This window comes from Diprion similis, chromosome 12, assembly GCF_021155765.1.
Source record: "Diprion similis isolate iyDipSimi1 chromosome 12, iyDipSimi1.1, whole genome shotgun sequence".
Taxonomy (NCBI): Eukaryota; Metazoa; Arthropoda; class Insecta; order Hymenoptera; family Diprionidae; genus Diprion; species Diprion similis.
Genome location: NC_060116.1, coordinates 11,092,522 through 11,115,965, shown reverse-complemented (window position 1 = coordinate 11,115,965; position 23,444 = coordinate 11,092,522). Strand labels below are relative to the sequence as shown.

Below are 23,444 nucleotides of genomic sequence, written 5' to 3'. Positions count from 1 at the left end.
AGTTATGCTGCACGTTATTATAGATCAACAGTATAATTCATCACGCGAGAGGAAGAGTTTCAATTACAGAAAATGCGGTAACGTCAAAAACAGAAACGTACAAGTCCAAAAAGTAGTGGATGCATCGGTAATTTTTGTTTCGTTTACGGATGAAACTTGCCGCTGTCGGAATGATTATTTTGCAGAATATCCGACAGCTTTAGCCCCTGTATATACATACCTACATATACTTGGTAAATATCAAGAAAGATGTTGCAAGAAAAACTTTTTGACGTATCTGGTTCAGTTCAAGTCCTCAGGGAGTTCCCTTCGAACGTCGTTGGGCATCGCATGGTTGTAGGTTGTACGAGCTTCTTGGAGAAAGTGACCGATCAACTTGTTGACGCAAAGGTCTCGACTTATATCGCCCGTCAGAAAGCTCATCAAGAAGCTCTGACAGTGTCCAGTAACTAATGAAAGTTCGCAACTCGTTTGATGAGAAGTTGTATGTACACTCATATCTTGACGAGGACGGCGATACATTCGGTTTCGAAATTTGAAACCAGATGAAAAAGAAGAAAAGTAATGTTATTAAAAAGAACTGAAGAACAAAGACATTTCAAGTTCCTATTATTCGATCTACAGTTCGCGATCCGTATTCTGCAAAGGAACACGACCTGCGTGTTCACAATGACGATGAGAATAAGAAGCGTATTTGAAGACTGGCAGGAAGTTTGGTCTGCTCGTTTTCCCTCCTCCTCCTCCACCCCCTCCTCTTTTTCGGCTGTGATAAAAGCCGCGCGAAATAATGTATTCATCGGGTACCTACCTCATACCGCGAGGCTACGCAAACCCCCATCAGGGCAATGAAAAAACTTTGCATAATGAAACTAATATTCGCTACACGGCATCACGCGAGGCTCCACTGCTGGAAGGAAAGAAATGTGACGGTGATTTAGATTTTTTATGAGTGACACGCATATGAGTACGAAGTTTACATATGCAGCAGTATATTGTAAGCACGGTGTGACGTATGGGTGTGATATTTGCACCGTGATGTGCGTCGCCGTAAGCGTGTGCAATAACAAGTCCAGTGACGACGCGTCTTATCGTCTTACGTTCGTCTAATCGAAATTTTTCGCGGATGAGGAGGTAGAGGGGTGAAAGGGGGGGGGTTGACGGGGTGCTCGTAATTTTGGTCCCTCGGTTTGAAAACAGATCGCTTTATTACAGGGTTCGGCTGTTCGTGGGATTAGCTTTTGCGGATCCGCAAATCACGTCCTCCTAGATATAAGCAGCCTGCGTGATCTCGTCGGCACGTAATAAGCGGACGAACCGTCCCGTCGTCCCGTCTGTATAATATCAGACTTACTACGCGGTGTACGAGTTTGAAAACTGGAGAGCTTGTTATACTCGGCTTACAGGCGTTGATTATAATATAAATTTAGAGAAAGCCCAATTCCGAACGTATACGAGATACGTATTCAACAATGATGTACTTGAGATGAAATTTCCTCGAGGTTTGCCTTCCGTTTCTTCTGTATTATGAATTTCTTCATCTTGAGTTTACATCATCAATCCATCTTACGTTCTTTTTTTTCTTTCTTATTCCTTATTTCCTCCTTCCTTTAGTCATACGTATTTGTAACGTTGTTCTTTATACATATAACTTCCTTTTCAGTCCTCTCTGCAATCCATGGTATGATTTGAAAGAATAAAAAGAATAACAACAATGCCTTTCCAACGTTGAAATGAAAAAGTTTAACGCCACGATATCCTCGCTCATATTGCATTTGGGTAGGGACGTGTAGATGCACATACGTGTGTATATATATATACGCGGTCTGCATAATACATACACACACAAGTTACAATATTTCCTATGTATATATATATATACGGATGAAAATGTCTTTGAAAGAGAAAGTATTATGACTTCACGAAGCCAGAGAATCCTTCGAAAAGCCGGAACGACCCCAGCTTTCGGCATCTATATTTACATAGATAGACAGCTGGGTAATATATATCTTCTCCTCCCAGAGAGACGTTCGCGCGTCGTCCATGAAAAACTGACCAACTTTCTATTCCCCAGTTTTCCTCTGCCATCGGGTAAATGAATTTATTCACTTTTTCGCATACTTATACGCATATGCATGTATGAAGGATGCGACGAAAGGTGTAATAAGTAATTGATGAATGAATAAGGCGTCGTTTAAAAAATGAAACAATAATAAGAGAATGTAACACTGGAGAAATTCGACATTTTGAAAATAAATTATCCACAAATACGCCGTATCGTACGACAATAATATATGTGATAAACGTGAAATTTCTTCCTTCCAATTTCAGACCGTGATTATATATCGATGTGCCGCCTGGGCTTCGCCCGTTCTGCAGGTGTTTACCTTCACCTACACTCACGCCTACATACAGAAGACGTTTACGAGTTTCCCCGATAGCCCTAATTTCGCGAGGAATGGATTGTTGATTGATTCTGAAAAAAAAACGCACGGTCGTCTCCTCCTGAAACGTTGTGCTCGTGAAACCTCCCGATATTTCAATTCTTCGATACTTTATTTCCCTGGTAGGATGCGGGAATGATTTTCGTTTCTTTTTTTTTTTTTTTTGTATCAATAACGAGAACTCGATGGAATGTGGCAAAATCTCTGGCAAATGAGGTCGTCTTGATAATTGGAACGGTGAAATTGAAATAGAAATAGCCAGTCCTCCAGCTCCGGTGATTGGAATCCCTTCTGCTCTCTCGTTAAAGTAGAAAATAAATCCAATCAGGGACGATGACTCGTATTTCCACAAACGCATGTGTCAAACGTCGACTTAAATGCACGAATGCAAATTTATTCGCATTTATGCTGCTAAATGAATGCCCTATCGTCGTTTTTGAAAAAGAAAATCAGAAGAATATCCAAAAGATGTAACCAGCTGCCGTAGGAAGAAGTATTCAGTTTTCCAATTTCAATTCATAGTGATTCGTAATAATTCTCCTAGCCCGTCGTCTGCTCGAATAGCCGTATGTTAATATACCTCGATGTTTAACTTCGTAACTGTGAATACATGCAGAGAGAGGAAGGCTTTGGATGTATAACGTTAATCTCGTTAGCATATTTAAATCTAATTTGAATACCGTGAAATACCATCAAGAATTTCTGTTTTCATTAATCGCGCGGTATAATTTAATAGCTAATTTTTCCTAATCTCGCCATTCGTGAATATATATGTAAACTGATGCGTTTTAGTTAACACGCGTCGCGTCGTCTAACATATTGTAACTTTCGTGGAAGTTACAAAATAAATGTGGCTTCTTGAGCAAAAGGAACAGACCCAAATGCATGGCAAAAATAAAGCTGACAAAAAGGCTTTTATTTAGCGATACGTGTTTTCGGTTTCAAGTCTGAAACAAGACTGTTTTCACAATAACGTCGATTGACGCAGCAACCTTATTCATCCTGTGACATAAGAAGTCTTACATGCGTCTTTTATCTGTGATGACTACCAGATCATTTGAAAGGGGGGTAAAACGGGTGATTTCACCCTTAGCAACAACATCTTGAGAATAATCTACCCGACAAGCCTCGTACATCTCATACCTCAATTTCGCAATTCTCAAAAATCCAATCTAATTTGTCAAAAATTTTCGCGAGTGACGAAACTTTCCGGCCTTTCCCATTTAGAGAGCTCGGATAAAGGGGGTAATATTTTTGAATTTTTTTTCTTTTTTTCTTCATACCCAAGAAAGAATTTCAGCCCTCGGTATTCGCGGAGAGTTTAGGCATGGCTCAGGCTGACGGCTGACGCAATTAAAAGTTTTCTACTTCTTGCGGTTAATCTGTCTTTGTCCTGGGTTATACCCGTTATGAACGACTCCCCTTAATGTCGCGTTGGCGGCATCCCCGTCCGTTCCGCAGTCCCGGGGATGAAACCAATCCTGCATTATTCATTAGGCACACCATTTCTCACATTTTTTTCCTTTCCTCTCTTTCTTAGCCTTGTACCTTCCCCCCCTCCCCCCGCCCCCCCCCTCCCTTCGGCCTCTCTTTTCTTTCCCGCTTCTCACGCTTCGAAGCATCGCTGGCTCCACGACATGTACGCAGAATTAATTTATACTTTAAATGTCAATTCTCTGTAAAATCTATCTAATATTCTTCGCTGTTCATGTACAACAAGAGACGAGAAAATTTCGTTGATTGACGAATGCTGATTTGTTGCAGATGAAATAATGTTTCATCTTCTCCGAGAAAGAATATTGACGTAAGAAAAAGCAGAGAATCTGAGCCTCTTTCACCCTGGTGACAAGGAAAAATCACGTTCCGCAAATATAAGAATACAGTGAAAACGCGTGCGACGAAGCTGCAATAACGTCGCGAGTAAATATCAAATTCACGACTGTGAATTTTTTTTCTCTCCGCGTGTGCACGGCTTCGCGTTTCTACGATTTCACACAAAAATTATGCCGTTCCAGCAGCCGGATTCACCCCCTGCGGACTTACACGTATTCGCATCGCTGCTATCTATCCTTGCGTTTCTCTTCTTCCTCAGAGTCTAGAGTTATAGCGAATCGAGGAAGGTTCGATTGACTTATCGTCTGCACTGTGGGTATCGGTATAAGCTTATTTTCATCGTAAGAGCTTCTTTCCCTCCGTTTCCGTATTCAGCTCCTTTTACTTCTTTTTTTTCGCTCGTTCTTTCATTTCTTTATATATGCATACGAAAATGTGTTATGCACCTTGTAGTTCAGGTAACGACGTCTTTTTCAACGCGATATACACGTGCATCGTGGCACATGTTGGTGTGTGTAATATGTATGTGTGTCGACACCCTACCTCTGTAGGTGGGCAAGTATATTATATATATATAGATATATATATATAAGGGGTGCAGGGATACGCGCACGTAACGTGTAGACGTACACCGAAGGCGAAAAGGGAGCCGCTATAAATCAGAAAAATAATATCCTAGCCGCATTAAGTTACGATTTTTAATTTTATACACCTTATTTACGACGTCCTTCGTTAAGCGTGTCCCTTCTTCATTCTCCATTGTCTCCTCGCGTAAGATTAACGAACCTTGGTGAATTTTGTTAATTTAATCTTTTCTTGTACATGATATGCGTTTGAAAATTATTTTTATTCTTCTTTTTATTATCTTAAAAAATCTGCACACATTTTACCCATTAAAAAAAAAAAAAAAAAATTCCGTAAAATAAATAACCAGTCTGTACATTTTTGTACAAATTTTCTTCAACGAACTCTGATTTAAAAAGTCACGCGATTCATTCGCTGCGATGATGTATCCGATAATTTTTCCACTCGTTAACGATTGACCAGTTGATTTGTCCCAGTCAATTTCCGGTCACTGGATAAATTAACGATCAGGGATATTGAAATTCGGAATGACATGAAGCGGCGGTAAGAAAAAACGTCTTTTATCCTTTCGCCTTTTTCATCACACATTTTCGCCATATTCGTCACATGGTTGATTTGAACTAAAGATTTGCGTTATTCCATTTTTAAACGAAGGAAATTTAGAAGTTTGAAATTTACGATCCTCGTTTAGCACAATTTGTAACATTCTCACGATAATCCTATCCAGTTATGTCATTTTAAACTGTTATCTTAAACCATGAAATTTTTCGTCATTTTTGTCGTTTCTCAAATCCAAATAATCCCAAAAGTGACCGAATCAAAGCGACGAAGATTGCCAAAAGTACGGTTGACAATCTCTAAGGCTTGGAAATCTCATATGTAGGCATGTAGTCTGGTTGAATATCGAAATTCGACGCGTCTACATAGAGCTGAGGCTTGAATTTCTTATCCTCCACACAATCTCGAATTCTCAACGGTTCAGCTATCTGGTATTACGTCTGATACCTTCCGAAGCACAATTTCGACTCCCCCTTCCATTCCGACACATGGGTATGTTGTAGGTATATTGGTGTAGGCGTTACGTTAACATGCAGGATGGAAGGGAAATGTGAAAAAATGTGAAAAAAATGTGAAAAAATGAAAGCAGGTATACATATGAAGTTCGCGATAACAACAGCTTTTGATTAACTAGCAACAAATGACCGTCCTACGCAAATATTCCGATACAATTGCACTATATATTCTTTCCAAAAGTGCGTTAAAGTCGTTTTGCGTGCAACACGTACATTCGGCGTTACGTGCCTCAGATAGTCATCGTCATTAGTCAAACGGAGCAATCTGTGGACGGAGTAGGTATTACTCAAACTGACGTAATGGCAGAGCCATGCACCAACCACAATCGTTGCAGCCGGAGTCCGTATACGGTCTCAACATTATTGACGCACTCGAGGCAATTTGCATCAGGGGAGCAAATCGTCGGTCTATTCGGCACAAGACCTCCAGCAATAATCGTCAATTGTACCTCCGATTTGAGGAGGATGCGTGACGATCAGCATCTGCCGCTTGTGTGCTTAGTAGAGGATGAGGAATATGAAAAAGAAGAAGAAGACGAAAGAGAAAAGAACATCTTTCGTGGGAATGAAATTTTACTTTTCCATGCATTGTCTCAGGATCCGCGGGAATGAGAAAAAGCAGCGTTGGATAAGGGAGTTCAAGCTTTGAGATAAGCCGAAGGATGCGTACGATGTATGAGTCGAATCCTGAAACCCTCTCGAGTGACAGCCCAGCGATGATGATATTTAAAAATCGCTTAGTGCCTCTGAATTGCGGATGTAGTTATCCGCTCGATACGGATGACGTTGATTTTTCAGTTCCATTTATCTCTTTCGCATTCTGACAAAGACTCGCATTTTAACAGATAGACCGATCAGCCCGAAATCGCTACGGAAATACAAATATAAGAGAAGCTTTGTATACGAGATGCGACGTCGAAGTAAACTGTCTTTTTCCTTGCTACTGCGTTGCGTTTCGTCTTGCAGGTACCGACCGTTCATCATCGAGAATGAATAGAGTTTTACCATTTCTTATCAATTTTTATTAAGTTCCCGGCAATAATGAACAGTTGCTATAATTCTGGACTTTCACTTTCTTTAAAAAAATTGCCGCTGACTTGACTGCGGTGTAATTTGAACAAATCAAAGCCAAGCTGAAACTTCGATTACCATATTCACGCGTTACGATCGAGTTGTTGCAGCGTGGACAAGTTGCGAAAATAATAAATTCCGAAATTTTATGAAATTGGCGGAGGAAAAGTGTGAAAAGGAGAAACTTACAGCACTGAAAAATATTTTACGACGAAAAGCGTGACAAATTCTCGCGCACAAGTTGAACGTGTTAGAATATATCTCCTGTCTATACGTATAATAATATACACTTTGAAAATAAAATTTTCACACGTTGATGTGGATATAAAATGAGATTTACACTGGAAGAATTTACTTGATAAGTTTTATATATATTTCTTTTACCAACTTATTTACACACACGTGGGTGTATTATTCGCGTAAAGATTGATTCAATTTCTTACACATATCTACACATAAAAGTGAGAAAAGAAATGTAATCGATGCATAGATTATCGACGGTGAAGAAAATTTGTTAAATAGTATAAGTAGGCAACGAACGTAGACGTTTCATGCATCTATTTTGTTCGCGCAAGCTCTTTTCAGTCAACGCAAGTTGTCTACGCAAGGTGTCGCATTTAAAATTCCACCACTGGATGCAGGCGGCCTCTCAAAACCACTTGGCCGCTTTTCCTACCATTTTCATCCCCGTTCCTGTACTTTATACGTGTGTTCGAAATGCGTTCTTGCAGTTTTTAAATGCTGCCTACGTCTTGCGGGACATTTTGTCATATATGTTGGAGGTGGTACCAACTTGATATGCAATGCTCTGAAATTGTCTAGTCATATGTGGGAGGAAATCGTCTGATTATGTGCCACTTCAAATAGCAAAACATTTCTAGCATTAAAGTGCCGGAAAACAATAAAGATGAGAAAAATTTCAAGTTTTCTGTCATAATCCGGTGCAAATCGGTTCACAAATTTTCTCTGGAATATTTTCAGACATCCTACGTTGAAAAAATGTCATTACTTTTCCGCACCTTCCTTTTATAATTTCCCTCTAAAGTACTTGGATGATACTTGTGAATAGTAGTAGTGCAAAGAAGTAGCGCGACGTAATTATTCTGGAATTTTGTCACAACGATTACAGTTCCATTATAACAATTGTGCGATCACAATTTACACGAATCTTGTCATTTCAAAAATGGACAAGAATAGAGTACGTACGATGGCTTTTCAGATGCCTAAATGAGATTCTAAAATGCATTAAAGTGTGGGCGTAAAAACTCTCCGGAGTGATCACACCTGCTTGTATGTATAATATGCAGCAAAGTACGGATCCAGGATTCTGGTATAGCACAAATTAATATCATCCATCGGTGTGTACACGTAATATAACATGCGAGTATCAGGCGTCTCTTCGCTTGCTATATTAGCATTAAACAAGCATCAATGCATCTTGGAAGTGTTTGCCACTCCTGAATATTATTCCGAAATGTAATACCCGTCGGTAAGCATCTTGAATTATTGCCGGTACACATATCGCCGGCGATTTACTCAGGATGCTTTTGGGTTCACCGTAATTTAAAGTGTGGCACCAAGGCAAGGAGGTGAAATACAAGACGTCGTTGATCTTCATTACTTTGACAATAGTAATATACTACATGGGAATTTTTCGGTGAACGAGTTTTCGCGCAACGCCTTCTAACCGCAAGTTATTCATATACAACGAGAAAAAAAGCACTTTCAATCTGGGAGCATACAATGAACGGGGTTCGTGGTTACAATATTCGGAATTTTACTCAGGTTATACAGTAAGTCAGTAGTAGATTACTCAAAACTCATTTTGATAGTGCGCAATCGATCAAAGGGTGTCGTCGAGTTCAGGCTTCACGCATATTTTCAACTTAGTTATGTGAATAAATTAACATTGTACTACAATGAAATTGTCCTCGATTCGATGAATATTTATTCATATATCGAAAGTTAAAATCTATAAACGAAAAATGATGTCATATTTTCTCACTAGTTAATCGTACGATGACATTGTTCTATTTTTTGACTTTCTGAGATTTCACTTAGCCGCAGAAAGCTCCTATAAACGGCAAAAAACTTTTCATTTCATAGAAAATTTCAGAGATACTAAGCTTAACACCTTTTCATTTCTGCCAGAATTTCAACTGATTTTAAACGGTATTAGTATTAATCCTTTTATACAATTATCCGGAATTCGGAACTCATCGAGTGTGGAAGTACGACCAAGATTCCATGACACATGTTTTTTTTCTGCAATTGAGTAGGAAAAACCCGTAGACTAAATATGAGATCTTAAACCATACGTTTCAGAAATATTACGCGATGTTCGGCGGTCTTCAGGACATTCCAAGGTACACAAAAAACGAGTCAAAAGCACACAAGTGAGTAAAAAAAAAAATAGATGCAGAAAAAATCAGAGTATTAGTCGTCGAAGGGTATGAGGTGCAAGATGCATTAAGCTGTATAAGGTCCACAGAAAAGTTTTATGGAAAGTCTTAAAAGCGAGACAGAAAAACAAATTAGAAATTCCGCAGGGACGTCTGAATAAGTGGCAATACAGGAGGGCTGACGGGCTGACGGTGTGGGCGGGGGTGGAAGAGGAAAATGGCTTGGCGAGAGGAGGGGGGGGGGGGGGTGGAATTTGTTGCAGAAGTGTAGAGGAATGGCTGGGAATGCGCATCGAGGTGCGGCGTGTATCTCTTATACCTATTCGCTCGGGGTGCAGGGTGCAGGGTGCAAGGGTGCAAGGGTGCAAGGGTGCAAGGGTGCACTCACTTGCAGCCGTCGAGTCATCCGGTCCTCTGCTTCTCGGTGCAGAGCGGATGCAGAGGCGAGATACGATCTCGCCATACGCGATCCATCCACCTGTCTTCTTCCAACATCCAATTTCCATAACATTAGCCTCCATACAGTCGCCATGTGGACCAGGCGACTCACGTCATCCGGCGTCGCGACGCTTCTTACACGGTAAATACGTATAGGTGTGCTTATACACGCCAGCTTACACCGTTTGCGTACACGGAGAGGCTGAAGACCAGCTTGGTTATGCCCGCAGAAAGCGTCGTAAGTTCACTCTCTCTCTTTCTCTCTCACCCTTCGAATACGAAACGTATTTTCAACCTCGCGTGCAGCTTAAACAACCTGATTTCTGCTACGGTATACGATCTTATTACACCTTAACGATTTCGCAACAGCTTACATACATTTCATGCTTCTGCTTTTATACTAGTAGGTAAATCCTACTGTTCGTATTGAATATGTCCTTAATATGTAACGCGGTATTAATGCCTCTCGGAAAGGAAAAGTGAGTGAAAGCGGATTTGGCTAACGATAAGCTGCGTGTACAACAATTTTCGAAACACGTACATGAAACGACGCGATCAGATCTCAATGGAAAACAATTACAATGATACAACGGTGTTAATCGATTACGATATTCGCAGATCGAGCGCAACGGTCGTTTTGGAGTTCAACAAAGTTCACCGATGTGGACTAATACCATACTAGTAGAACAGATTTTTTTGGTCGATTCGAAAATTTGAACATCAGACACTGTGAGATTGACGCCAAATTATTTTCCATAGAAGTCTGTACCACGTTTTTTTGTTTTTTTTTTAACGATAAACTATTGGAAAATAACGATACATACAGAAGTGATGTTGCCCAAATGAACACGCTCAAAAAGAGACACTTTCCAGCAGTTCAAAACCGGCCATCCTACGGTCAAACTATATGTTCTCTCGGGCCAAAGGAATACAGTAGTTTTTAACCCAATGTCAAGTCAAAGGATAGCACATCGTGAAGTTTTATCCTGCACGACCACACACGTATAATACAGTTGATCAAAGCCATGAAGACGTACCCTAACACAGTTCCATTTAAGTATAACACTTATTTCTGTTCTGATGTTACTCGTAGGACAAATTCACTGTGTAAGTATACATATATATATACTCGATAAATGAGTTGCCGAAAAATAAAACGAACACGAACAAGGGCCTCAATCGAGCTTTGATGGAAGGTTAATCTTGCAGCCGTTGAAACGACAATCCCAATAAGGTGGATTCTTTTTCATCTCGGGAAAAGGCGACTCGGATTCAACGACAGTGGCTTATTTTTCACGCGTCGGTATAAAGCCGCCTACGGCGAGGGCGTCGGATCGCAGCCTCGGGACGCCATCCACCCCGAAGATGTTGACTCGCAATCAGTAGGGGTTCTGCCAAGTGAAGTTTTCCGCCCGAGCACTGTCGCCTCTTGGCCTTTCTTTCTTATACCATCTCTGATTGTTATTCCCGAAGAGAGTAAAAGAACCTGCCGCCGTAATCACTAGCACTTTTTCACCAGGACACCGCCGAGCCTTGTCGACACGATCATGATCGTCTCGCGTCCACCATGGCGAACCTCAGTAGCAGCCTGCACGGTCGGATGTAAAATATTTACATTAGTTCATCTCCTTCCCCTTCATTATTTTATCTTCTTCTTCTTATCCCCTTTCTCTTTATCTCGTTTTTCCCGACTATCATCATTAGCCTTAATCCGAGTCCGGAGGACAAAGGTTCTAGTGATTCCTGACGCAGCATATTCTACAGGTTGAGAGAGATAACAAACGTCCGGTTTTTCTTCCTGTGCTGTTATATTATGTCCCGGATTATCTTTGATAGATTAACCTTTCAGAGGCTGATCGTGAAAATGGAAAAGTGGAATAAAAAGTTGTTGCTATATTTAGCAGAAGAGAAAAGATAAGAAATTACTTCGAGTCAAATTCAATACCATAAACTTTTGCAATCTACGTGGTGACATTATTAGGGGTGCAGGGTAAACGATTCGTGTTGCCATTACGCTTTGCTTAATATCTTTTTTTTCTCTTCGCCAAACGTACATCGGAAAATTTACTTCCATCCCGTTGGTCATGCGCATTTTTATTTTTTATGCCATCTTCGCTTGACGCCTACAACGAATCGAGGTATAATCTCAAAAATATATATCAGGGTGTCAGGGTTACGAGCAGAGCGTGCAGATAATGTCTTTTCGAGAGGAATCCTCGAACTTGAAGCATACGAGTTTCCCGGTTATATATAGGTACGCGTATATTCCATAATTCCACTTGTATTCGTAAAGACTAAATGGATTTTTTGTCGCAAATACTTCTAATCCGACTTTTTCTTCTCTTTGTTTCCAGAATTTGAAGAATCAGATCATGACTACGAACGTTTGGGTGGAGCAGGTAAGCAATTTTCTATATATCTTCCTTCTCAATCAAGCTTAAGGGCAAAATAATATTTGATCGGATTTATCGGAAGCATGTTAAAACATCTATTTCCTGTATTATAAAATCGGATCGAGTTTAAAACCCGGAAAAACAAATGGAAAGGAAAATCATCGATTTAGTGACGCTGATCAGCAAACCAGGCCGCATATTTTCCCGCGGTGTAAAGTCAGCAAAAATTTCAGACCAGCACAATTTAGAGAAGCTATTATACCGCATTGCATTCACCATCCCAAATCATTAAAAATAGAAAGGTTTAATGGGTTCACGCGTTCGCGGAATATCTATTGGAGTTAAGCCTTAAACGACAAGGAACTCCTACAATTCTAATTAAAGAATGGTAAATATTTTTCAAAAGTGAATGTCAATCACACAATTACTAGTTACACAACATATTATAATTTTAATACGATGCTTTAGGGGTTACATTTGTGGATTATTCGAATATTTCAGCCGTAGGTGCAAATTTGGATTAAGGATAGGAGACGGAAGTGATTTCTGATTAGTACATGGATTCCCAATTTTAGGAATGGTTGAAAAATTAGGTGGCATGGGACAGAAAGTGGGAAAGAATCGGTTAATTTTCAAACATTAAACAATGGGCGAAGGTATTTATTGTCTGATTGGAAAGTCCCGAGTCCGGACAGTGCGTTCCGGTCTGACTTAGCTAGAGTTATATACTAGATTCGGCGTGTCCGAACTTAAAATTTAATGAACAATTGATTATAGAACATGGTTAAATTGTCGGATTATAAAATTCGAATACGTGCCGGTATCTAAATTGTGTACCGACGCACAAAATAATAAATGCGGAAAAATTTTCTCCTACAGATAGTCATACACATCAATATACAGTATTGTTACAGCATATCGGATGAATTTTTCATGACAAGGCGATGATTGCGATGTCCTGCAGCTGTTATAACCGTGTTATTTTCAGTCGTATGCCGAGTTTATTGCCAGAACATCCATAAAATATCCCGCAGACTGCGTGTTTCTCTACTGTTGGGATTTCGTTCACTCAATCGTTATTCTCCAATTCTACCGGTCATAACGCAGCCGGTACATTTGTTTAATAACATTTACCGATGTGCTCCGATATATAGCGGGAGGTAAGTTTGACCTATAGATCCGAGGGTCACGATTAAGTGTCAATTAAACAACCCAATCAAGACAGAAAAACCGCGTAGTTTGAAACCGTAACATCGCTGCGATATCATCATTCGAAATTCAGCTCCTTCTATACATGCCAGCGATCGTTTCGAATCCACAAGTCAAGTGGGATCGGATCGACACTTTCCATTATAATGTCGAAGTGTTCCCGCGGTTGGAGAAAAGAGATTGTCCCTTAGATTCGGAGTGAGCTAGGTGGGTACGTATAATGAAGAAAAAAAAAAGAAAAAAAGGAAGAAAAAAAAAATTGAGGAAAGAAAAGAAAGGACGAGAAAAGAAGCGAGATCAGCCGGGGCGGAAGGCGTGACTCGCATCCTGAGGGGTAGCCCCTTTTCGGACTTCCGGACCCTTTCGAGTCTTCTTCCTCTTTTGTACGGAATCCCCGTCCAGGCGCGATCCTACCTGCCACTAGCTGCTGGGAGCTTTGAGCCTGACTATTCGCTGCCTGTAACATACTCCGCCACTTTGTCTTCCAGGACATTAATCCATTTTCTGACACCGCCGGGGATATCTTATGGAAGAATTCCAGATTGTAACATTGCGTTTTATTTACGCATGTTACGAACAACCACCTCTTTGCTTTTTATATTCGTTTCCATCTCTCATCTAAAGTAACCTTCTCATAAGCGGTCCGCAAGTTATGGGGGTGAAAATATAGAAAGATGAAAAATTCTAAGGGCTAAAATATCGGATTTTTAAAGAAGCGGGAACATAATTTATTGAATTTCAAAATGTTGAAAGTTAAAGTATGGAGCAATAAAAGAAGAGAAAGGTCACGACATAGAATGCCAAACTTTAGAATCGTCAATTCCTCTCGATAATACAAAATCGTATACTGATTCTCCAGTTTCCCGTTCTATGTTTTGATTTTTCTGCATCTCGACTTTCAATATCCTTAATTTTCTATACATACTTTCCACATTCTTAAATTCTACGAATAAGATTTTCGTGTCTATGAAAATTCGATATTCTGGTCCTTCTACCAATCGGTAATTCCAGATTTTTACCCCTAACCCATTGATCGTCGTTCGATTTTTTGATCATCTCTCAAATACGTTCCCTTCTACCAGCTGTTAACGATCGAGCATATCTTTTATTGCTCGTGTAATTTGCTTTTCCTTAATTTTATTTAATTTCACAGCATTTTGTTGTGCCGATTAAATTTCGTCTTGTTTGCACTCTTTGTTAGTGCCCGGTGCCCATCGCATGTATTCCGCGTCTTTTCTTTCTGTATTTTATCCCTTGCTGTTTACCTTCTCTCTTCTTAATTGTCATTTCAATATTCAATCGCTACGTACTTTATATCGACAAATTTTTCCACGATATCTTTCCAACGATAAAATACCTAGTTGAAGACACAATTGAGGATGAAATACTTAGTATCATGAAAAATCGCCAGATTGCAATTCTTCTCATAACGACAAGGTACTGGAATGTTTATTAATTTCCATTACTGTATTTAGGAGCTATTACACCTACCAAGTTGAAACGTAACTCCATTACAGACTGTATTCTCTACTATTCTGTGCAAAAAGGCCGGAATCAGATCAAATCAGTGTTTATCATGGAGTAACGCGATGAAGACAACACCGCTCAGAGAAGCTTTAAATTTTCCAAAGTCTGCTCAATTATCGAGCGAGTGGAATTTCGCGTGGCTCTAGAAACAGCGTAATCATGAAAGAAAGTGAGAATTCCTTGCCAAGAAGAAAAGTCGAAGAAGGTTAAAAACCGCTGAGTATCGTTTATGAAAGTGAAAAAAAAACACCGAAAGCTTATCCATTCACGTGTGGTAAGAATCACCGACGCGGTATTCGGGAAAAAAATTTTCGCCCTGTCAGACGATGGCTGCCTCGATAGCAATATCGATGCCGAGTTTCGGAGAAAAGGATTTACGTCGGTGAAGATAAGTTTTGGGGAAAAGAAGGAGTGAGAGTGGAATAATATAATTGCAACGAAAGGATGAAAAGCGTAATCTCTTACAAAGGACCGGAACTTTCTTTTTTGAGTCAAGGATCGATTCCGTGCTTTTCACAGCTTCTCTACAACCGTCCACGTAACTTGGTCGAAATACTTTTTATCCCACGATTTCGAAGCTTTCAGTTTTTACGTATTCGCCTTTGACTCGCGGCTAGGTTTGCCAGATGATGATGATGCACACGAATCTGAGAGAATTGTAAATAAATTTCCACCATTTAAAACAGACGAAGTATAACGCAGTTAGAATTCGAAAGTGACGCTTAGCAGCGCCAAACGAACCTTAATAGGAGGAACTTAAGTTCACTTAGGCTGAGTAAAATTTATACACGGAGCTCTTCACCGTGTGCTTATATTAGGTTGAACTTGAGTCGAGGAGAAGAGGAGAGGAGAGGAGCGATGGAGGAGGAAAGCAGAGACAGGAACAGGAAATAGGAACGGACGGCGTTTACGAACCTACAAAGTCGACGAGAGTAATTCTATTTGTAAGAGGCAACGTGAAAAGCAGATTTTGAAACAATAATAATCAAGATTTTGAATAGGTAGCTTCAACGAAATACAATTAAAAGATGATTGCTTCGGGACGACACTCGGTGAGAGGCGTGAGGCGGAATTGAAAGAGGTGCTAACGAATTTCCAAGCATTAAGCGGACGAGGCGGAGCTTACACGTATAATACTTTACTTCCTCAGGAACGGGGACGAGTTTATGTTTGATACGGGTTAAAACAGATGCAAATATTCGTCCGACGCTCCGGCAAGGCTGCAGGATTCGGAAATAAACCGAGACAATTAGTCCGTTTTCCGCTGCTCCAGCTGGAGGACTTGCGGTTGCCTATAAAATACACATTTACTCTCCAATAATTCAAGCCTCGTTTTCAACCGGTGTTAAATTATACACCTTTCTGCAGGTGTTTGTATTCACGTCTGTGCAGACTACCTACTCCGACGATAAAATCATACATATTCAGCAACCAATTAACGAACTTTGTCAGAATTCCGATCTAATCGAAAATTATGAGTTCGATTCATCCGTTATTGGCTTCACGTTTTCGCCAAAACTCGGCGGATAGAACTTTACACGGTAAGAAAGAAAATGTCCCAGCAGATCCACTAAAAGTTTTGAGTTGATTAAACCATTTTTTAATGCATTGCTAAAAAAACGAAAAGTATAAATTACAAATAAATGTTGATATGACAACTTAAGTGTTGAAATTTGAACAATTTGTGTCATATTCATTAACGGAAATGTAACAAATGATACAAATGTTTAGTCGAATTTTGTTATGTTATGAATCATGTCCGCATTCTTTCCATCATTTTCGAGCTGAGATTCAGCTCTCCACGCTTCTACTCTAAAGTGGCATCAAAAATACTCAAATCAGTTCAAAAAAAGTAGCTAACCAACCTCTACCTGCCCTCCGTATCTCTGATTACTTATATTAAGCTGCATTACGGTAACTAAATAGGTGAGAAAATGCGAGGAAAGACTATTTCAGGCTGATGAGAACACCGAGGCTTTACCAGGATGTGCAGCCGGTAGCTGAAGCATTATCGTTAACGTCGATCAGGGCTCGCCAATGTAGCGTGAAATAAGGTTTCGTTGTTGCCAATCAATTGTCGCCGTTGACGGCAGTCTCAGCGTGTGTACGGAGTGTAATAAATAGCATTATCTACATTAGACGTATAACAGGTGTAGGTATATAGGTATGTTTATACTCACGTATGACGAGGACGGCAGGCTTCATTGTCAGCTCCTGCGGGGAGAGTTTCCTGTGTCTTTTCCCCTCGCGAGTACGTCGACTTGATCGGATGCACTGCACATCACGAGCATAAATTTTCACCACATTTCAAACTCAGCTGTTCGATTTAATTGCGAATTTATATAATTATTATTACGGAAAGTTGGCATCAGTTAAACCGTCGCTAATAATCACTCTCACGATATAAAAAACACCGAGTTGAACCACACACAGTTCCGATGATCTCTACCAAAACCGAACGAAGCGTTTCAGCGGGTTGAAGGAAATAGAAAATTAGAAACCGCAGAAAAAGATCGGCAAAATTTAAGGGTACACACAAATTATTTTCCTCAATTCACTCCGAAGATTTGGAACAGCTACCACTCGAAATGCGAAAGGCCGAGAATTGCGGTCAATTCATGTTTCCACTCGTACGCGAATACCGAACACGCCGCAAATAGTTACCCCAACAAGATCGAGTTGCGTCCGCTCACTGTGACTCGAGGGGCAAAACTGAAGCCAGTGTGTTTACATATGTGTGTTTTGAAGTTGCGAAGACTGAGCAAGGTGAGTCCGTGTCTGTATCAGTGTTGTTGATCTTTCGGAAATATAAATAGTACGTGATCCCTAACTGCTCAAAGTCGAGATAAGATTATATGAGATAACAATTTTGTATGTAATATGTTTTCCTGAATGGGTTATCCTTGCTTTTTTCTTCCTTCGTTGGAACGATTGATATTATTTTTCATTTACTCCAACGGATACGAAGGATTTGTTGCTCTCCGGGACACGTCGGTTAATTCGATACGATGTACAGGTTGTGACGTAATCAATACGTCTGCTGGGATCCATTTGAATTGTAAATCAGTGAACATGTGAATATATTCTTACCCTCGGATAATAATATTTGTTCGCTGGTGAATATGAGAATTTGTTCACTATTTCCCGATGGTTTTATCAAACGCTTAAAAATCGTTCAATTGATACATCCCACTTTTTTGTATGCCTAATCATTTCACCAGTTCACGCGAACAGCTTCCCTGATCCAAATTAATAACATAAAAGTAATTTTTATCTTATGACAGTTGTTAATTTTGTACAGAAAAATAATCCAGGTGGTCACTCACAAGTACATAATATTATTTAATCCAACAATCGAAAATCCAACTGGAAAAGTTTTCTCATAACGATAAACAAAAAATGTAATTTTCTCAATTAAAAAACAAGATAACTGCCAAATCACCCCTTGACATTCCTTACTTTGGAGGGCGGTTTCACCCCCTTAAAGTGTCTAATGGCAAACAAAAAACGAAAAAAAAATACTTGTCGCGTAGTTTTCAGTCTACTATAACATATTAAAAAAAATCAAATCGGAGGGATCGACTTGGGGTAATCAAGGGTTGATAAAGGGGGCTGCGAAATGTGGTATAAGTTTTCATCCGGGTTCACTGTACGCGATAAATTAACTCTGTATGAAAGAGTCTCACGGTATAAACGGTACACGGGGATTTCATATACATATTACTCAAAAGCTGAGCGCTGATACCGGGGGTGTCGAAATTGGCAGCTGGCAGCAGCTACGCCGAGACGATGTACAAGCCGCGGAGCGAGTAGCAGTTGGCGGAATAACACCCGGTCCTCCCCCTGCAGATTATCTCATCCCCCTGAATTTAACGCAGGATCTCACTTTCCGAGAGACAAGGTGTACGTAAACCGGCTGAAAACCGTATTGTCTGCTACTACAGAATTTGCGTGCGAGCATTGACGCGGAAGCAAAGCTTCCATCCGTCCTTTTTTACGTCCAATCACGTGACGCTTGATGCCACACTTCACGCTGTTGTACGACGTTATTTTTTATTCTTCAAATTGTGCCAAATATCAATTACACGCGGATATAAGTAAGTATATGTATATAGCGAAACGTTTCAGGAAGTGGGATCAATGATCGATGGAAATAAAACTCCGCTCCCATCGAACGTTGTTTGCATGCAAATATCGGCAATAAAATCACGCGGTTCGACCTGCCCGGATTTGTTTTCAACTCTGACATTCATGATACACGTTAATTCCAATTTAAATTCCGACGATGCGGAACGATTTTTATACTTTTACGTGATATATTTTCACCGGTTGATCATTCGCGTTCGCTTTCGCAAGGCTTTCCGGATTTTTAAATTCGCTCCAATTCCTGGTGCAGTATCCTTTTTTTTCGGCGAATCAAAAATGAAGAAATAAAAAACGATCAGAAGAAGGCTGTATATAAAAGGAAAAATTTTATGGATTCTTTATCACCAATTTAAAATTTGATAGTGAACCTGGCGGGCAAAGTATACACACTATACATACTGTATGATACCTATACACACATATAGATATAAAAGAGAAAAAGGCTCGCTTAGTTTCATTTATCTCGAAACGGTGGTGAGAGAAAATTGGCGGGATTGGAAGAAACGAGGCGAGAGAAGGTATTCGAGAGCGTTTGAGAGGGGCGCTATGTGCCGGGATGTCGAAAGCCAAGCCCTCTACAATAAACTTTAGTTTTCTCGTTTTTCCGCAAAAATTTATCGACTGTCACACTTACACCCTCGTGTACATGCCACACGTGTGTGCAACAGACGCAGACGCACCGCGTGATTCCCGCACCGATATAATCCGATCTGAGCTATCTCACCCCCTCAATTTCAACCCCCGCGCCTCGTATAACGAACACGTACCTACCGAGACGTTTTTACGTCCGTTTCTCCCTCTCGGCATGTTCTATTTCGCATTCCCCGTGAGCTTTCTTCCTCGATAACACCGGCGTGCCCCCGGATTCGTTCTCTCGATTGACACTCGTTAGCTTCCCGAATCAGTTGGGAATGTCGTGACTGTTCAGAGGTTGATAAGAGTTGGGGAATAGACAAAGGCGCGGGAATACTTCCGGAATTTGGATCTGCCCGAGGAAGAATCCGCAACCATCGTGCAGGTCGTCGATATTTTTCCTTCATTCAATACGCGGGGGCAACGATTCTGGCACTTGCTTAACACACTTCTGATCGCTGAATGGTTGAGTTACGCGCATGCCGCGTTTCAAGGGAACTACGATGAAGAGGATATGCGGCGTACGTAACCGCGACAACATCCGTCTCTCGATCAATCAAGCACAGAGTCGATTAATCACGTTTATCGTACGCCTGCGTTTAAGCCGAAACATCTGCTGGGTAAGTTTATTAATTAGGTACCTTCTTCTCGGTTTCCCCCACCCCTCAGCCACAAGGAAGGACACGACGCGGATATAGTTTCTCAATTAGACTCTAGCCCTAGGGATCTAGTGTTATAGAGACGAGACCTTGCGGCAAACTGACGTCTAAATCGCGACTGCAACCCCTATCTAACGATCAATTCAAATCATGGTGAATCATCGTGGAAAGCAAAGACGATTTTACAAACCTGCCAGCATCCGAAGGGTAAACAATTCTCGAAGTGGATCGTTCGACGGAGGCGAGTGGAAGCAAACAAATCAACGAATGGAAACAACCTGAATCAAGAAAGACCCCGCAGGTTAAGGCAGGCGCCCCTTAAACTCGACGATCGAAAAGTCTTCGAAACAAGACCGCGCAGCCGGAGCCCCCAATCCACTCGTTAACGACCCGACAGGGTCGAGTTTGCGATTCTCCCAAAGAAGTTGGCCGGTATCTCGGAATGACTTAACCCCGATACCCTTTGGGACATTAGACAGTTGGACTGAAACCCTGAAACAGCTTGGCAGTTCCAATCGGCCGTTTTCTCACGATTTAATCGGTTTCATTTATTTTTTCGACCTTTCGTTTTCGTACTTTGCGATTGTGGAAAAATGTGGAAATATATCAAGATCGTTGTGCAGACACGGTTATCAAGTTTTCGTTCACAATTTACTGACAATCTTTATTCCTTTTGCCAGCGAGGCTATAACTATACTAACGCTTCAGGAAATATAATTCGCGAGTGTAAAGGGAAATTCGCGCAGAATGAGAAGAGCTTATTATTTATTTATTTTTTTTCTCCAAGTCGTATATTGCGTACGAAATATACGTCAGTCTTGATTTGGAGCCTCTCATGACTTCCGGCTGACAGATGTCAACAACTGCTGAATGTGTGATGTTTCGTGAGAGGTGGAATTGAAAACGATCACTGGAAGATACTCTTCAGCTATCGACTAGACTTTTCGACTAGAGATAGTTTTGCTACCCCAAGGCCTGCAGGCTCTATAGAGAGTGCCTCGAACCAACAATAAGCCGGATCTGAGAGCTTTGAGAGATATGGAAATTTTCCCGATCACGATTACCGAGAGGTACTTAACGCGAGGGCCACGATAAAACTTTATATCGCCTTTCGGTGACGAAAGTCGAGGTGTCGCAGCAGCTGGCCTCGCTGCCGGGGGTGTGAAGTGAAGTAAAATAAAACGAATAAACAACGATCGGGGAAAAGGTATTAGAAAAGTGGAGTGCCATCAGCTACTGGCAATGTAGTTCGTTGCGAAGTAGCCAGTAAGTTGATGTAAACTATACAATATATATACAGCTTGAGTTAAGTCGCTGTAATCAAGAAATCAGACATATTATACTTGTAACTTTATTTGTGTTCAAGCACTTGCGTACTGCTTTTGGGAAAGCGATGAAACTGAGAAAACAGAAGGATTAGAAAATAGCGAAGAGTTACAATGTCGAATTTTCAAAGATGCGAAAATTTTCTCCGTAAAATCTTGAAATGTAAAAAGTCGAAATACATAAAGTCAAAATTTAGAAAGGTGGCGTAGGTATAGGAAACCGTGATAACAAATCGTCAGAAGTCGACTGATTATTATACTTGCGTTTTAACTTGCTATATTCTTGTTCACTTTGACATTAATTTGGCTTCGTGAACTTTGACCCATCTACATTGTGATCTTTCCAGTTTTCAACTTCCTGCTTTTCAGAATTTTGCGTCTTTGAAATTTCGGCATTGTGACCCTCCTATTCCCCCATTCTTTTTCATTTTCACACCCCCACCATCACCGATCTGTCTATTCTTACATTAACGTAAATCTGAATCTGCCTATACGAGAATTCCTTGCGTGCATCAGTAGCTCCTAGTGTTACTCTGTCAGCTGTGGAATTAATATATTCTTAATTCGGAACGCAGTAAATATTCGAGCCGATTTAACGGTCGAAATAATCACCCCGCAGGTTAAGACGGAGCGGAATTTCATCCAGGGACGACAAAAGGAAGCGAAACATTTCGCCACGACTCGAGGAGGAGAGAACGAGTGAGAAACGCGCTCCTCGCTGTATGCCAATAAAGACCAACTACCCGGCCAAATTCCACCCTACAGCCTCCGGCAGCCCTCATCGTCGCATTTCAGTCTCGGTCTCGACTCTCTCGCCGAGTTTTCTGCGATCCGGATTTCGTCGTCAACAAGTGAGCGGGACGATATCAGTTCCTTTGAAATTCCAAACCGTACTGCAGGCAGGGATTCGAAGCGAACCTGTTTTCACCCCGCTGGTAATATACGCGATGTCGCTACGGGCCCGCGACTTCCGGCGGCTCTTCTTAGACTTACAAATAAATACGTCCTACGCCATCAAGATCTCAAATATTGGCTTCTCTCCCCTCCTTGTTATCCGAGGTCCCCGAATTCCGCGGCCTACGCCGGCTCTTTGTCTTCTCTCTGGAGCTAAGTAGGCCACTACTTCAGTCGCGTGCGAATTTTCAAGGATCAACCTCCGGAGACTATCTTCGTCTTTCTCTTTTCACCCCTCAAGATTTCCCTATACTTTTACCGGAAAATTGAGAAAAGGGAGATAAGCACTACGCCGACCGCCCCAACCTTCACTCTTTCGCATAAAATTGCAAATTCTTGCAGAATGGGCGGCAGCTTTCTATGATTCAAAATGCAAAATTGTCCTTTGAAAGTTGCAGGGAGCGAGAAGTGGAATCTGGCCACAAGAGCTCGAAATACTTTTGCTGGACTCTGTGCTGGATTAAAGTCTTCATGTATAATGGCTGCAACCTTCTACCAGATCCGGTTTTCTCTATTACCAATGAACATTAATCACCAAATAGCGGAAATGACATGAGGAATTTGGGAAAGTAATTAATGTAATGTAAAACTGGACGAGGATCCCCGACCGTGAAACATTCGACGTCAACAAGACAGGCAGTTAATTAGGCTGGCATATATTAGGACGATTGACCAGCTTGAGCATGGAGGGAAACGGAATTTTGCCTCGTTAGGTTCGCCCCTCGAGGCCGTATGTTTCATTTCGTCAATCAAAT

The 23,444-nt window shown here is 40.9% G+C and overlaps 1 protein-coding gene across 1 annotated transcript in view; it reads left to right on the top strand.

The window, feature by feature from the left end:
• Nucleotides 1-23,444, top strand: part of LOC124413116 (acetylcholine receptor subunit alpha-like 1) — a 94,473-nt gene that overhangs the window by 60,909 nt on the left and 10,120 nt on the right. Inside the window, 1 exon segment of the mRNA XM_046893488.1 lies at nt 12,198-12,242. Within this exon segment, the coding sequence (XP_046749444.1) occupies nt 12,198-12,242 (45 nt within the window).